The sequence below is a fragment of the Phoxinus phoxinus genome (assembly GCF_949152265.1).
Source record: "Phoxinus phoxinus genome assembly, chromosome: 15".
In the NCBI taxonomy this organism is placed as follows: Eukaryota; Metazoa; Chordata; class Actinopteri; order Cypriniformes; family Leuciscidae; genus Phoxinus; species Phoxinus phoxinus.
The window spans coordinates 15762266-15779756 of record NC_136890.1 but is presented as its reverse complement, the minus strand read 5'-3'; the positions used below and the strand labels follow the sequence as shown (position 1 = coordinate 15779756).

The window sequence follows — 17491 nt, the reverse complement described above, 5'->3', positions numbered from 1 at the left end:
TTGTGAGTTCTTATTTATATTCTTTAACATTTTCTTTGTGACATCATTGTCCTACAGCTAATATATGAAGCTAACCCTAAGAAGAACAAGACCAAGAGCATTTATAAGGTATGTAAATCTTTTTTTTTTTTAACAAATGTAAAGATTTTTCTAATTACTGCAATGAGCTCATTGTTTCTACCCTAAATTATTACATTGTTCAAATTAATAAATTTTTAGCTAACTGATTTGTATATGTACATTTCTGAAATGCATAACTTAGACAGTTACCTCTGATAACAGATCACTCTCTAAATTGTAATGTGGACTCACATTATGCATTTTCTGTAAAGCTGCTTTGAAACGATGTGTATTGTGAAAAGCACTATACAAATAAATGTGAAAAAAGTGATGTATTATTGGCTGGTTTTGGTTTGGTAACGCTTCCTTTCTTGCGCAGTCCAAGAACAGTCGTCCTCTGCGCACATGTCAGATCTACACACAGGATGACAACGCTACACAGATCCAGTTGTACAACAGCCGTTTTGAGCTCATGAAAATCATCGCTAGCAAGAGGAGCCCACCCATAAAACCACTGTATGTGTAGGCAGTGTCCAACACACAAACAACATTAAAATCAACTTGAATTATTTTTTTATAATATTTGTCAAAGCAAAAATATAATCCTCTTCATAATTTTGGGTGTTTTGTTTCTAGACTGGGCATGAATCCATTCCAGAAGAACCCCAAGCATGCCTCTGTGCTGGCTGAGAGGTATTGACTCTGACATGTCGCTGTGCTTGTACAAAATAAGTCCAAGTTATCAACTTCCAATATTAGACATTTTGGACTGATATTTTTTTTTAAAACTCAATATTGGCAGATACAGTCTTCCATATATTGTACATATTTAGTCACATTTGATATGCGTTTGTGTTTTAACCGCTTCTTTCTTTGTGTATACAGCGGGATAAGCTACGACAAGCCTCTGCCTCCTATCCAGGTTGCCTCTCAGAGAGCTGAGAGAATCGCAAAAGAGAAGAAGGTGTGATTTAATTCGAGAACTGCTTAAAAACATCCATTTTCCAGTTTGAGTTGCACATCAAATAAATATACACTACCGTTCAGATTTTGGGATCAGTATATTTATTTTATTTTATTAAAATTAATAAATAAATTATTGTAACACTTCAGAATATTAACATTTTTGATCAAATAAATGTAGCTTTGCATAAGAGAGTTTAAAAACATTTTAAGAATCTTACCAACCCCAAACTTTTATTTATAATTTTTCAAACTGCTGCTTGTTTTCAACCCTCCTTTCTTTTCCTCCCTAGGCACTAGCCGAACAGCAGAGGGCTCAGCAGTTAGCCCAGCAACAACAGCAGCAGACTACAGGAGCCGCCCAGCCTCAGGGAGCTGCCGCACTGACTCAAGCCCAGCCACAGGCCACTGTTGCAGGCACACAGGCCACCGGAGTGCCTCAGCCCAACCAACCCGGAGCAGCAGCAGTCCCCAACACCGCTGTTCTGGTTAGACTCCTATAATACTGCATGTTAAATGTCACACTGGACCTTGCATACACCTGTATTTAGCTGTAAATTACAAGATTAATGTTAACACCAGGTCTTAGCCATTTCTATAGAACACCTATATTTTTCATATATACACTAACATCCAAAAGTTTGGGGTCCGTAAGATTTTTTATGTTTTTGATGCTCTCCCAAGGCTTTAGAAATCATTCTAATATGCTAAATGTTTACACATTTATTATTATTATTATCAATAGCCTGGTTTCCATTACAGATTTTTTGCCGAAGACTTTAGCGATTATTTTCTTAATGTCGATAAAAAAAACTATTGTGAAATGATGGCGTTTCCCTTAACCGAAGTTATACGACTAAAACAGGGTTTTTTTCCTCTCGAGATAAATCATTCAAAAAATCATGGTCACGGTTTACGTATTTCGCAGCCGCCTCTCTAGCCATTATTTTGAATCAAAAGAGAGGTATGCTTGTTATCCAAGCATTAATGGCAAGGAAAGACCCTTATACTTAGGAGTGGCCAGGTATGAGGTGTTTCTCCCTCCTGTCTGCTTCGAGGTCTTGATAAATTGTGGCATTTCTGTTGTTTAGAATCCAGCATTCCATTATTTTTTTGTTATTTATGAGTTGTAATAAAGAACTTTGTCTCATCTTCTGTCAAAACATACCGCGCCATTTTTACAGAATGATTGACTTATATGGACATCAGGTGACCTGTGAATGCGAAAAAACTGTTTCCGTGGCAGTTTTGCGAAATATTCCTTTTTCAAATTGCCTAAAAAACACCTCATACAAGCGTGTAAACTTTTTTGCGATTATATGGAATTTTTCGCGAAATTGACGTGTTTATATTGGCTGTATTTTAAATGTCCAATTTGAAGGTTAATGGAAATGTAGCTAATGTTGTTGTTATATTATTATTAAACAGCTCAATATTTTTTTACAAACTGTAATGCATTGTATTCAGGATTCTTTGATGAATCAAAGAACAAAAGAACAACATTTATATGACTTAGAAATCTTTTGTAATATTATAAATGTCTTTACTGTCAATTTTGATCATTTTAATGCAACCTCAAGTATTAATTTCTTCACAATAAAAACTGTACTGACCAAACTTTTGAACCCTAGAGTGTTATATATCTGATTACTGAGGTGTAATTAGTTGATCTTGTTTTGTTTTTGTTGGTCCTCAAGACTGGAGCTATCAAGACCACTGCAGTGGGCACAAGCATCCAACCAGGTATCATCACATTACACAACTTTTAACTGTGCTTGTTGCTACAGTTGTGAGTGCTGTTGACATGAGTGCTCATTCATGTATATTTCAATTTAAACTTCAGCGACGGCTACAGTGAGTGGGAATGTGATTGTAAACACTGTGGCTGGAGTTTCTCCCGGTCAGTTCCAGGCGAATAAACGTCTGGCATCTCCAGTCATACCTGGAGCCCTGTCTGTGAGTCCTGACCACCCTCATACAGCACACATTTGATTTAAAATTGAATTATTTTGTTGTACCATTTGTACCACTTTGTTCTGTTTATTTGTTAAATATTTGCTCCCGCAGACGGCAGGAACGGCCACAGCTCAGGTGGTTCACACTCAGCAGAGAACAGTGCCTACAACAGCTGCCCCAGCAGAGGTCGTTACTATAGCGACGGGTCAGAGCGTGAGAGCCGTTACCCCGGTGACCGCATCAGCTGTGGTGTCCACTAATCTGACTCCGGGTCAGTCACAAACACGCACGCTGGTGGCTCCAGGTAGACCAAATGCCATCCTTAGAGAAGCCATGCGTGTTTTGGGTTCTCTGGTGGCGAATCGATTCAGAGAGTCACACTTCCGCATTGTTTGTTTTTTAATATAACCATAATTAGCTGGACTGTCTGCCATCGTTGTGTTTTTACGCCATTTTTTTGCTTCTCTAGCTCCAGGTATGCAGTTGTCTCAGGGTAAGCAACTCACTCAAGCTCAATTCCAGCTCCTCCGACAGCAACAGTTACATCAGCCGCAACAACCACAGGCTACGTCTCCACAGATCAAAGCAGTAGGAAAGCCTCAGCAGGTACACATAGCTTTTCAGTAGCGAAGCTCTTATTCCGATATATTGACCAATATTTGGCATTGTAGCATTAACTGCTCTGTTGGAGAAAATATAATTACCAGGGCACTGATTTCATCATTAGTTGCAGTGTTTACTTTCTTTTGGTTATGTTTTTAACAATTGGTTCTCTCCAGGAGTTGCTGAAGAAGCAGAAGCTGCAGATGGCGGCGGTAGCTCAAGGTCAGCAGGCTGCATCGACTCAGCAGCCGCAGCAGGTTCACACCACAGCCGCAGCCACAGGCAACCCTCAGATAGCTGCAGTCGCTGCACCCAGAGCGGGAGCTGTGCTCACTGGAACTACTGTCACCAACTTACAGGTGGCCAGACTGGTAAGCACACAAACACACACACCTAGGACTAAACCTTTCGCATACATCTGGGTGCATAATCATTATATATGTCTTTTCATTCAGACACGTGTCCCAGCCCCAGGACCCATTCAAACTCCGGGTCAAACCGCCCAGGTGACTCTGACCAAACCACCTCCTGTAGTCTCAGTTCCTGCTGTGGTCTCCTCCGCCGGAGTCACAACCCTTCCTGTCACTGTGGCCGGCATTAGTGTCGCCATCGGACAGACGCAGAAAACAGGTACAGGCTTGCTCTGAAACAAGTGGAGAATGACTTTATTTGCTAAGGGTTACACTTACTAGTCAGTAGAGCTGCACGATTAATCGTTAAAAGATCGCTGATTCAAACACCCATGCGATCTTGGTTATAAATGACAACGATTCGCTATTGTCTATTAAACCTTTGACAAAATCGCACAGGAACATTCAAATCTGCGTTTGTGTTTCTGATGAGCCAGAGAGAGCAGTTATCATGTAGAGGTATGAAACCACTTCACCAGCAGTTATTTCTGTTACAAATATTCTTATTATAATAAGAGTTATAGTTCGGAATCTGATAAAAACACTGATGCCTGTGGTAGCGATCAAAATAGAGCAAATCACCTTTTGAAATTAACTTAGCGCTTCAAATAACGGTGACAAAGCAAAGGTTAAAAATGTATTTGTCATTGAATCATTCAAGAGATTCGTTTAAAATTGCGGATTCATCCAGTAATGAAACAAGTGAAGTATTTATAAGTCATTGAATCATTCATTCACAGTATACATTTTTTTTTTTTTTATTCAGATAAATAAATAAAATGTAATAGACTGCAGCAATTAACATTTTGTCGGAACCTCTAGTAAATTACGTTATTTTGTTTAGTTTTCTGTTCAAAACTGTGGGAGAATCGTGATCTCTGTTTGAAACAAAAAAATCATGATTCTCAATTTTTCCAGAATCGTGCAGCTCTACTAGGCAGTTAGACTTGTTGCAGTAGCACTGTTGTTATTGTTAACTCAAACTATTAAATGTTTTCTGTAATTTAAATAAAGCTAACATAAAATAAAATATAAATATTAGATGAAAATGTAAATTTGAAAAAAGGTAGGGCCTGTTTACACCTGTTTTTACTGATCGGATAGCTATCTGATTTGTTAAAAATGTTCCATTTACACTTGACACATAAATGTGTCTGCAAAACGAATATAAATCCGATCTTCAATTCCCGCGCTATATGCAAATTTAACAAAGTTCATGTGAATGAAAGCAACATAGCTGCATTTTATTTATCATCAGCTAATCTCAAGATCAAAGACCGCAATAGGAGAAAGAGCAGCATCAGCACTGGTAAGATAATTTAGTCTCACTACTTTGAATGAAGATGATTGTTTAGCGTCTACGACGCCTTTCAGTTTCATTTGCGGCAGTTTGAGCGTCGGCTTGCTGAGGAGATACTCATCTGCGGTGGATGCGTGTTGCAGTTGCGCCGTCATATCTGACTATAACATGACATATAGCCTATAACACGCTCTCACACGGTTATTTTTTTTACATTTTGGGAGACCAGATGCATTTAGACTTGTCCAGTTTTCATCTGGAATAGGTCTCAGACCACCTCCTGAAGTGGTTTGTGTGATCAGATTTAAATCAGTCTCATGCGTTTCGGAGGGCGTTTACACCTGGTCTTTTCACGATCGGATAGATATCCAATCGGAGAAATCGCATGAATTGACCAGGTGTAAAACAGGCCCTTAGAAAATTTGAATTGTTGCCTTGGCAACTAACTGAAATAAGTACTAAAACTTAAACTGAAATAAATTTAAATTGGAGCTAAATATTTTATATATTTATTTACAAAATGACAAAAGATAAAACAAAATGACTAAAACTTAAACTAAGGTTAAAATGAAATATAAAAATAAAAGCTCATTCAAAATATTAATAAATGCTATAAAAGTATACTGTTGATCAGACATGGCTTCAAAAGCACTTATTTTACACCAAATAATCCATTTATTTGGTCTCAAAAGTGAACCCAGAGTTATTTGTGAACACAAGGTACATTAGATGCAAACCGCACTGCACGTGCAGCAATCATTTGATGATCTCAGTTTATTTGAAGCCAAAATTATTGTGAACCGCCCTAAAACGAATCATTTGTCATCACCTAGAGACTTACTGAAACTGTGAGTGGCACACTACCGTTTCTTTGCACCGTAAATGACAACGCGAGCTTGACTCTGGCAGTGGAGATGCATGCTTTCTTTTCTCTCCTGTCAATAACCTTTTTTGGGGCTCTTGTAGACTAAAGCTTGTATGTGTTTGTGCAGGTGGTCAGGTGGTAACCCACCCGTTCCAGGTGCAGCAAGTTCAGCAGCTGTTGCACAGACAAAAGCAGCAGGCCGCTGCACAAGCTGCCGTCCAGAAGGCAGCACAGCCACAGCAAACACAGGCTGCTGTGCAGCAAAAGGTACCAATCAGCCAACGTGATTTCTTTTTTAAATAAGCTTTATCTATATGAATGTCTCTTCAACCCTTCTCCCTCTTTATTTCTGTTTAACTTGGCGCTCAGCAGACTGCTCAAACCACAGCCCAACAGCAACAGAAAGTGACGTACGCCGCCACCACTCAACTGCAGCCCGGCATTAAGACCCAGTTCTTCACCACCTCGATCGCACAGCCACAGAAACCTGCGACAGCTCAGCAGATACAGGTGAGAAGTTACGCTTTTACAGAGACCACCTGTTCAGCACCTACACAAGAGCAAAGCCTGACATGTGTGAGCAGAATGTAAATGTTGCAGTGCGATGTAGTGCATGTGGTATTAGTAGCTAGCTCAGCTTTGTAGTGATTTTCCCTTCTGCTTGTAGGTCGCTAAGCTTCCTCAAATAGTTCAGCAGCAGATAGTATCGTCACCTCAACAGGTAAGTGTTTCAGTGTTTTGTGCACTTTCTTTTTGATGGATTGGAAATTAATTTAATGCGGTTTTAGAAGTTTTGAAGTCCTTGTGTCTTTTCATAGCGTTTGTTCTTGATTTTATTCTAAACTGATTCTCTGTGCATGTTCTTCCATACAAAATAATTATTGTCTTTGTATTAATCTTTTATAAAACCTCTGAAATTACTTTCCTTGTTGGCTGATTGATACTATTGTTTTGTATTGTATATACCTAATATATACTACATTTATTCTATTTGAAAGAAATGAATACTTTTATTCAGTAGTATTATTACAGTAAAGACGTTTTAGATAAATTGAATTATGACACCTGAATTGATTTTATGTGTGTGTATGAAGATTCAGCCTCAGACGGTGGCCCTTACACAGGCGGCACCCGCTGCAGGTTCGGGACAGGCCCAGGTGCAGGTCATCCCAGCGGGCACCGCCACAGCCACGCAGGTGGTGCAACAGAAGCTCCTCCAGCAGCAGGTTGTTTCGGCAGCAGCCGCCTCGCCTCAAATCCAGACCCCACCACCGCACAGCCCCGCCCAGCAGCAGAGCGCCACGACCCCCGCCTCCGAGACTCCAGCGCAGCAGGCCGCTGCCACGCCCCAGCCCCAGCAGGGCAAAGGAAACACCCGTACTGGGGCCGCCATGCGCTCCAAAACCCCCGCCAAACCCAGCGGTGGCAGCTAGAGGGTCGTAGGAGGAGAAAGTACCTGGGCACAACATAGGGCTCTGAATTTTTTTTCCATTTGTTTTGGGAAAACTGACCCTTTGTAAAAAAACGGAACTCACCGTTGACTGTCTGGATGGAGCTTTTTGCGATTTGAAGTAAAAGCTAACCACGTCTCATTCTAATCAAACATCACTCTGCCAACGGCCCTCAATCTAAGGCCAATCTTGTTTTTTTAATGGCTTATTAACTGAGGCTCCTCCCTCAGAAGTAAAGCATGACTATACAACAGTGCGACGGCTTGTTTTCATACTGAAACTGATGGTCATACATTTGACCGAGCCGTCAAATGCTCCCTGTTCTTTTTCTACAATGCTACATGCTCTGTTTATACAGTGTTTAACATGTCATCACATCATTAAGGTCATGGATCAAGTGCGTTTGGATCGACGTCACTTCATTTGGCACGCAAGAACTCAAGATCGTCTCAACATTATTCATAATGTTCAATCAGTCAAGTTATATGCGTGTCCCCTCCAATATTTTATTTCAATAGGTGTGGTGTTGTCCCTTTGTGTCGGTAAATATCACTTTGAAGCATTTAATGATGATGATAATCAAGATTAGTGAAGCTCTGCAAACCAAATTCTTCCTTTTGGGATGTAGAAATGGCCAACTACCATTAGTTTGATGTGACTCATTCGAATGAACCCTCCCAATAGAAGAATTGAATATATTAGCTTGTATCATGAAAACTCCCCTAAAACAAATTCTTTTCACTTGTAGTTCAGCTGCATGGATGGATACCACCTGAAAATTGTCTAGTGATGTGTACTTGATGTGTGTGAAATGTTTGTGTGAGAATGTAATTTAACAACAAATTGATAGAAAAACTATCCTGCACTGTAGCCGTTTCATGGTGGCGGCAGCTGTGGGAATTATCGCCCTCCCAACTTCGATTTGGAAGAAATGTCATTGTTGAAAACACATCTGTGAAGTATTTCCGTTTTTTCTTATGCATAGTTTTGAACAATGTCACCATTTGTCAGTTGAGTCAGACCTCAGCTTGGCTGTTAGTGTGTTTACGTTGGCCTGCTATCAGTAATGAACAGACTTAAATCAAGACTTTCCCTCTATGTATCTAAATCATATAATGACGGGGCTTTCTGTCATAAATGCATCTTTTTGTATTGATGTTGGGTCTGGAACACATGTAAATAACTCAGAAGTGGAGGGGGGGGGGGGGGGATGACGGCATTTGTATTTGTAAAGTAGTTGTGTATTCATTGAATTTTTTTTCAGCCTACTTGTATAAAGTGTTATGTTTTTACACACGTCTGGCTTATGATGTCTTTATTTGTCCAGATGTGTGTTTGTTAGCTAGGTTGAGTAAGCTGTCCTGGATGGGTTTCAGGTTACATTAAGTCAACGGTTCTGCCTGGAGTCCATAGATATGCATTCCTGTACGTCGGTGTGTAGACTTGCTGAGTGCAGTATATGTGTCAGCACACTGGCCAACAGGGATTTCAGAAAGATAATGCATTGCATCTCCCCTGCTTAATACAAAATCATTTTATTCCCTCAGCAATGGTTCTATAGGCGTTTACTCTCATTTTTAGGAGTATATATTGATCGTAGCCACAGTTGGGCATTCAACAAAAAACAATAACTTTTCCTGTTCAAAAAGCTTACGCAAAGATTTTCTAGTGAGCTAATGAAGGAATGTTTTGTACTGTCAGGTCAAGTTTACACAAGCCTTGATTTGACCAGTGTTTTTACTTAGATGATCAATGGGGGGCGCTCTTTCATTTTCAGTTTGTGTGATAAGGAAGCCATGGCTGGTCTATTGCAGGTTGGAGCTAAGTAGTGGGGTTTACAAAAGCATTATTACTTTTGCTCACACTTATGAGATTTGGACATGCCCTTAATGTTAAAGACAACATGAAATTAAAATGGACTCTTATTTTTTTATGGAATATTGTACTATTTATGATTTGTCCGTGCACAGACACACATAATATATATATATATATAAACATGTAAATATATATATATCCTCAGAAATTAAGTGCAACAGTGCCCGTCCACTCTTTTTTGCAGCATTTGTTCTAGAAGTATTTTTTCCCAAAGGTATTCAAAAAGTTTTCGTTAAAATGTTTTAAGCCACGAACTAAGCATAACATTACAAACTTTGTTTTGAAGCAAAAAGATATTTGAAAGTCGGAGAAAAAGACAAAAGTACATGACTGTGTAACGGATTAGAAGAACTACAATCCCATGCAGCATGGAGACATAGCCTATAAAAACTAAAATTAAAAAAAGTTGATATATAAAAACTATAGGCCTATATTTTAAAGGTCCCATATTGTACACCTTTCGAATATATTTTTGATGCCCTTAAGAATATATATTTGCGGTACAAGTACGAAAAACCATCCCAATATATTTTTAAAGCTGCTTTCTCAGGAGCTCTACCAAAAACAGGTCGATTTTAGCCGTTCTAATTAATATTCATGAGCCTCTCTTCTGATTGGCCTGTTGTTTTCTGAGTGACGCAGCGCCAGGCCAACCACAGATAACTAGGGTCATGTATGCTGTAGCCTGCTGTGGCTTGGTGATGCTCACAACACAAGTAAGGTAAAGATGGACATTGTTGAGGGAAATGTTATCCGGCCTTATGTCCGAGACCCCGAATCGGCGACGACATGAGACAAACAAACAACCACCTCCTTACTTTCGGCGTTATTGTAAGAGTATTCTAATTAACGTTACCATTACATCATGTTGCACGAAGATTTAACGTTAATGCTAATTTAAACGGTCTGTAATAATACAGACAATTAATAACTATACACTGATTTTGAAACGATTTTGATAGTTACATTTTGATAATGTACATTATTACATTTTGATACTGTAACGTTAGCAGGCAGACACCGAATGCAGTAAGCTATGTTTGTTAAGTTGCTTTCCTACTTATACAATAAGTTCACGTGCTACAATTTATTTTACAATGTTACCTTTTTTCTGTAAAAGGTGTAGGCTACTTGTGGTAAATGTGCAAAGATGCCCACAGAACGTGAGAACGCTGCAATTCGCCTTTGGCTAAGCCACGCCCTAGAATGTATATTGACCAATCACAGCGCAGCCAAGAACGAGCTCCCACAGAGGTCCGACACTTGCTTGTAGGGACTGCAGCATCTTTGATGAGTAGCTTCTTTGAAAAAAAGGCATTGAGTTGTGCCTGATTGACGAATTAGTCACTTGTGAAATATGCAGAACTATGGAGCTAAAAGAGTCTCAATAAAGATAAATGCACACACTACATTCACATATGCACACACATGATTCATAAATACACACACAGGATACACAAATGCGCACAAAATTCACAAATGCACACACACAATTTAAAAAGCAGAGAAGATTCACAAATGCATACAAAATTCACAAATTCACACAAAATTCATAAATACACACACAATTCAGAAATGCAAACAAAATTTACAAATGCACTCAAGATTCAGAAATGCACAGGGCAAGATTCAGACGTGTATTTCTGATGCACACACAAATATATATTGATTTACAAACTGCTTGCGGTCTGTGAACTTCACTGCCATTGTGTGTGAATTTTGAGACTCCCTTGACTTGGCTCGACACACAAATGCCTTTTTTTAAACAGGGAATGATCAGCAACCAATCAGATATCTCCCTTGGTTTAGCCAATCACAAGAACGCACCCCGCGTGGGGGATTGTTTACTCATATTGTTTGTTTACTCACAGCGCGATATGCATGTGGCGCGGGCGCGGTGGAGTTCTGTCTGTCAGTTGGTTGAGACATAGACATCACATAGATAGACGCCCTATCGACCGCTACTGCCTACTAGCGCGGTCGAGCCGTGGGGCCGCCATCTTAAACCGGTCACCCGCTCCACTCAGTGTAATCTGTATGGCCGGTGCAATGAGCTGTCAGCGCATTTAATTAATCATACCTCACTGAATACCGAACTGATTTTCACGCGGGTTTTTTTTCTGCAAATGTCATTCATGTAGCTATGATACAGGACACATGGTTCGGCATATTTTAATATTCATAGTAGGCTTAACAGTAATATAATATTCTGATATAAGATATAAAGTGACCAGACGTCCAAAATCAAAATATGTGATGTAGGATATAAGGTATTTTATAAATCACACACTATAAATATGATACAGAAGCAGAAACAGAGTTGCAGTAAAGTAAGATATTTTAATAAGTTGAAGAAACAATAATGATTTGTGACACACACACACACACACACACACACACACACACACACTCTCTCTCTCTCTCTCTCTCACACACACACACACACACGATTTGCGCATCGCCGTCATGTGTATTACACAGGTAACGATATTACATTGCTTCCTGATAAACACAAATAACCTATATTTATATATGTTTATACTACAGGGCCGTTGAATGCTTGTATCTGATAACCGAGAAGCTCTTGTAATTATTACTTTACCCAACCTCTCCATGCCGAGTGATGCAGTAAACATAGCCTAGCTAACGTTAGCTGGCTACGATTTCAGTACAGTAATATCAAAGATCCTTGCTCCTTCTCAATTATCTGGTAATATTCTATTCACAAAATACAACCAATAGTACGGTAATGTTAAAAATGACTTATTTTACCTATTTGCGATGGTCCGCCGATTAGAACAGGAAAATGCTCCACAGTGCTCTGGAATCTAACTGCTGCTAAGCAACGAAACTAGGACTACGACCGGTTTAAGATGGCGGCCGTATTTCTCGGTGCCCAGCGGCCAATAGGGCATCTAGGTTGAGACCTCAACATGGCTTCTGGCAACGACTTACAGGAGAGCGCCCTGTCGTTGCCAGAAGCCATGTTGAGGTCTCAACCAACTGACAGACAGAACTCCACCGCGCCCGCGCCACATGCATATCGCGCTGTGTGAACGCATTCATGTGATTGGCTTATGAGTAAACAATCCCCCACGCTGGGTGCGTTCTTTTGATTGGCTAAACCAAGGGAGATATCTGATTGGTTGCTGATCATTCCCTGTTTAAAAAAAAGGCATTTGTGTGTCGAGCCAAGTCAAGGGAGTCTCAAAATTCACACACAAATGCAGTGAAGTTCACAGACCGCAAGCAGTTTGTAAATCAATATATATTTGTGTGTGCATCAGAAATACACGTCTGAATCTTGCCCTGTGCATTTCTGAATCTTGAGTGCATGTGTAAATTTTGTTTGCATTTCTGAATTGTGTGTGTATTTATGAATTTTGTGTGAATTTGTGAATTTTGTATGCATTTGTGAATCTTTTCTGCTTTTTAAATTGTGTGTGTGCATTTGTGAATTTTGTGCGCATTTGTGTATCCTGTGTGTGTATTTATGAATCATGTGTGTGCATGTATGAATCCTGTGTGTGCATATGTGAATGTAGTGTGTGCATTTATCTTTATTGAGACTCTTTTAGCTCCATAGAACAGGTCGAACTAAATTGCTGCGCGTTTCTGAATAAATAAACATTTAGCCACTGTTCTCTTATATTGTCCGGAAGCCTGTGCAATGTAGTTTCGTGACGGTGGGCAGTGTTTGGGGTGGGACTAAGGCGGTGACTGAGTAGTTCTGAACTTCTGACGTCACATTTATACGGAAGTCACAGCGGCTTGTGAAAAGCAAGTCGGTAATCCCTCCGCTGGAAACTGAAGCTTCCCCAGGCGCCGCCATTGATTAGCGGACCCCCACCTGCTGTTAGCATTCCATTGACTCTCATTCATTTTGGCGTCACTTTGACAGCGAATAACTTTACATCTGAGGCGTTTAAAGACTCCATTTGTCCATTGTTTATTTCTAAAGAAACACGAAAATGTATAAAAGGCTCCATTACCTTATATCTTACGTTATGGCCCCGTAGAAGCAGTTTTTGTAAAAATAGGCTAACGATTGCATCATAAACACACGACTGTCGCACAAGTCGAAAAATTACCGTATAGACAGGCAGAGAAGCTCGCAAGCAATCGGGGGGATGTGGAGGCATAAAGTCAAGGGAGAAGCCCATAGAGAGTTATAAAGTTGATCCTGCTGCTAGCTCATGGACAGCTAAAGCTCACGCTCTCCGTCTCTGCGAGATTCGGAAGGAAATGATTCAGATTTCTCTCGGCACAGCTACTAGAAGACCTACAGCTGTCAGACAGGTAGCTCACGTCACGTCACATCAACGTCGTCAAACTCAGTTTGAGCCTGCGCAGGTCGCCCAGCCATCAGGAAGTGAGTCCTTCTAATTGACTTCACTTTTCTCCGTTGAAACCTATGGGGTCGCTGTGTCCAGTTTATATACTGTCTATGGTGAAAAGGCACAGCTACTTAATGCCTGCTGTGTGCATTTGTCTGTGGATTGACTATTTTGAAACTTATATAGTTGCATAGCCCCTAGACCTCTGTTGTCATGAAAAAAGCCAGGAAATTTCATTTTTGTCAATATGGGACCTTTAAATTTAGTGCAAAATCTGGATAAATGTAAGTATTTTGAGAGCGTAGGCTGAATCGGCTGTGAAGTCCCTTTCAGTCTTTGGTGTTGGGAGACAGACTTGATCATGTCATTTGCGGTGCTTCATGGGAATGGACAGAACTAACGAAATGTATTGCCTCATTTATGGTTTCAAAAGATTTTAGATGCATTTACATTTTCACGTAACTTCGATGTCCCTACTCCCTAAAAGAACAGTCCGGTGTGTAAAACTCTTGGATGTATTTATATTTTTATGCCACAAACTTTACATACTTTTGAAAACCCAGAGTTTAGTTGATCCTGATAAAAGCTCATTGTCACAACACTACAGCGTTCTTCTTCCATAAAGGAGTTTACTGCACCTTTGTTTCCTGGCTGACTGTTAAATTCTGTTGTTAAACATGATTATTTTAACAAGTTGAAATAATGCGGGTTAACGACTTTAATAGAAGCAAACAAATTAACAACTTCGTAGCTCAAAGTAAGGCTGGCTTTAAATGTTTATAATTTATTGTAAAAAAAATCTATTTCCCAATGGATGGAGTTTTTACTTCCGGAACCCACTATTACAGTCCTGCCCAACAATCCCGCATTTTCTTGTTCGAAAAGCCATTTTACTCTGATCTACGTCACAATAGGTAAGAAAACATTGTAACCACCGTTTCATGCTGACTTCAAGTTGCATAATATGTGACTTTAAGCAGTTTTGTACTGCGCTGATACATTTTATTATACAATAGGCTATAGCAAAATCTATGGATTGATGCCAGGCGCGGGCGGCCCATACTTTGAAAACCCGGGCCCGTGTGATGATAGATGGCTTCAATTTTCAATTGGAAAAATTCGATTTCAGGTGAACTATCCCTTAAAACAAATCCTCCGATGTCATTAGCTGATACTGAAGATGGTGCCAGTTTTGGTGCAATTATATGAAACAAAAGCGCCAGTCTGCTACGAGAATTAACGTATGTTAACAGAGCCGTTGCTCTGGATGTTAGGAAATATCTGACTTTTGAATAACGCGAATGACCTGATGTTCATTTGATAGGTAGGCCTACGTTCGCGCTAGCCAGACCAGCCCACCAGTGTAGAGCTCGTTTGATGACACTTTAGAGTAGAGAAACATGGGAACAACCTTGGCAGCTTTGTTTTACAGTCTTTCAGTATCCGCGTGCTCTAGCCTAAATGTGTTTATTTGCGCTGACATATGTTCCCTGGTGCGGATGGCATGTTGGTAACGCAGGGCCGGGCTTGTTCCCGTGATTTGTCAGATGCTGTAGTATCTCTCCGGCTGACAGAAGCTTTGAACACTGCAGTTCAGAGAGAGAGAGAACAGAAGAAGTGTGTCGAGCGTGAGCATGAGGAGGAGTGAGCGCGCTTTTCTCTTTATTTCGCGCCATGCAAGGTTGATGTGGAAAAAAACAGTGTTGTAAAGTAAGGAAGTTTTTTAAATGACCCAGTCATTTTGACCCACATGGAGTTTTGTTTTCATAACAAGTTACTAAATAAAGACTATACTGAAGTTGTATGACATCAGCCATGTAAACTGGCATTCGGTTTGTCTTTATACAACTTGTTAGAATCTGATAAAACTGCTTCAAAAACTACTTTTGAGGTATGAGTCGTACTGTAATTTATGGTGCAGAACAAAACGTGATCAAGTAATGTTAGCGAAGAAGTCCTAGCTTAAAAATGGTAATTATCCAATGCTAGTTTTTGGATTTCAAACGAATGCTGTTTTTATTACCTTATAATTAGCAAGAATACATTTGTATTAAAAATGCTTGAAAAATACACGCTATCTAGAGAGAGAGAGAGAGAGGTGTCACATAGTCTATATACCGGCATATATATATATAAAAGCCTATAAGGTAGGCTACAATAGAACAAAAAGCCTTCATTCGTGGAAAAAAGGCTAAAATTGCACAGGTCTTCATGTTTTACAAGAGCTCATTATCCTTACAGGACATGATAGATGCTTGTTCCTGGAGGACAGTTTCGGAGAAAACCACATTGAGATCGACAGGATCTAAAGCTTCAACAGTGAGTTGTCATGACAACCTCAGGCTGGCTATACATTAAGCTGCAAGAGTATGATGCTGATTTGTACAGCATTGATGTGAAGAAAGGCAGGCAGCAAGCAGTGGTTTCTATATCAACCTTGATTATGCAGTACAGTATGTGTTTGTGTGTGTAATGGCATAGGCAGCAGTGAATAATGTGGTCAGTTGTGTGCCGACTCCTAGTGTCACTAGAATGCATTTTAGAGTCCCTGAAGTAATGGTAGGTCCAAACATGAGACGAAAGCCTGTGAGATTCACCCAATCGCTTCATACTAATAAGTCAAGACACAGCCACAGTGAAAATGTGTTGATTTAAATATGAAGATATGGGATGAAAAATGATATCTCTCAGGAATCCTCCTCCACACAGCTGCTTCACAGTCTACAGGCCTTCAGAAAAGCATGATGAAACATTCATTAAGAAATATTTATGAAGTAATAGAGAACGACGACAACTTCTTGTTCAAAATCTTCTTGGAAAAAAACAGCTTGGCCATCATATTTGCATCATTGCGTTCACATTTCCCCTAATCCACTACTTCCTGATTTTGATGAAAGATTGTTTTAACTCTCACCACAGTGATGGGATTAGTCTGTTCTGCAATTTATACATTTTACATTTACTCAGTCTAAACTAGCTTGTGCAAACATTTACATTACATTTATTCATTTAGCAGACACTTTTATCCATAGCAACTTGGCAACTATCCATAACAAAATGAGGACAAGCCCAAGTACTTTAAGCGCTCAAGACACTCTGGTCATATTGATTTTGATAACTATTTTTACAGCTTTTATTAGATAATGTTAATTTATACACAAACTATTGTTCAGGATTACCTAATGTTAAGTTATGTTTATTCACAAATCATAATACATTCATGTTAATTTATAAAACTTGAAATGAATGTTAAGATTAATGCTGTAAAAGCATTTTTAGTTTTAAACTTCTTGTTATTCAATTTCCTTTTCTTTAGTTTCAGCCCGTCTATCTAGGCTGATTTGTACCTAGAGCTAATGTTGAAATAAAAACAAATAAACTTTAAAAAAATATATGATAATGCTAGTTTAAGATATTTTTTTATTAAATCCAAGAGCTTTCTGCAACGCAATTACCAGAAAGTTAGTAAAGAAATCAGTAAAATAGTCCATGTGACTACAGGTTCAACCTTAATGTTATGAAGGGACGAGAATACTCTTTCATCAAAATTTCATCAACAATATCTTAATTTGTGTTCTGAAGAAGAACGAAGGATTACGGGTTTGAAACGACGTGAGGGTGAGTAATCAATGACAGAATTTTCATTTTTGGGTGAACTTTCCCTTTAA

At 39.4% G+C, this 17491-nt stretch overlaps 1 protein-coding gene across 6 annotated transcripts in view; it reads left to right on the top strand.

Annotated features, from left to right (window-relative positions):
- ep400 (E1A binding protein p400) overlaps positions 1-8906 on the top strand; it is a 41573-nt gene extending 32667 nt beyond the window's left edge. Inside the window, exons 39-54 of one of the 6 annotated variants that reach the window (XM_079637988.1) lie at positions 58-108; positions 440-576; positions 697-753; positions 946-1024; positions 1317-1511; positions 2721-2766; positions 2867-2979; positions 3091-3250; positions 3449-3585; positions 3759-3953; positions 4038-4212; positions 5251-5301; positions 6285-6424; positions 6527-6667; positions 6825-6878; positions 7252-8903. In XM_079637988.1, the coding sequence (XP_079494114.1) occupies positions 58-108; positions 440-576; positions 697-753; positions 946-1024; positions 1317-1511; positions 2721-2766; positions 2867-2979; positions 3091-3250; positions 3449-3585; positions 3759-3953; positions 4038-4212; positions 5251-5301; positions 6285-6424; positions 6527-6667; positions 6825-6878; positions 7252-7590 (2070 nt within the window). In that variant the 3' untranslated portion in view covers positions 7591-8903. Of the gene's footprint in view, positions 1-57; positions 109-439; positions 577-696; positions 754-945; positions 1025-1316; positions 1512-2720; positions 2767-2866; positions 2980-3090; positions 3284-3448; positions 3586-3758; positions 3954-4037; positions 4213-5250; positions 5302-6284; positions 6425-6526; positions 6668-6824; positions 6879-7251 lie in introns of all 6 variants that reach the window. The other 5 variants (XM_079637987.1, XM_079637986.1, XM_079637990.1 and 2 more) reach the window with 5 other exon arrangements.
- Positions 8907-17491: the final 8585 nt, after the last annotated feature.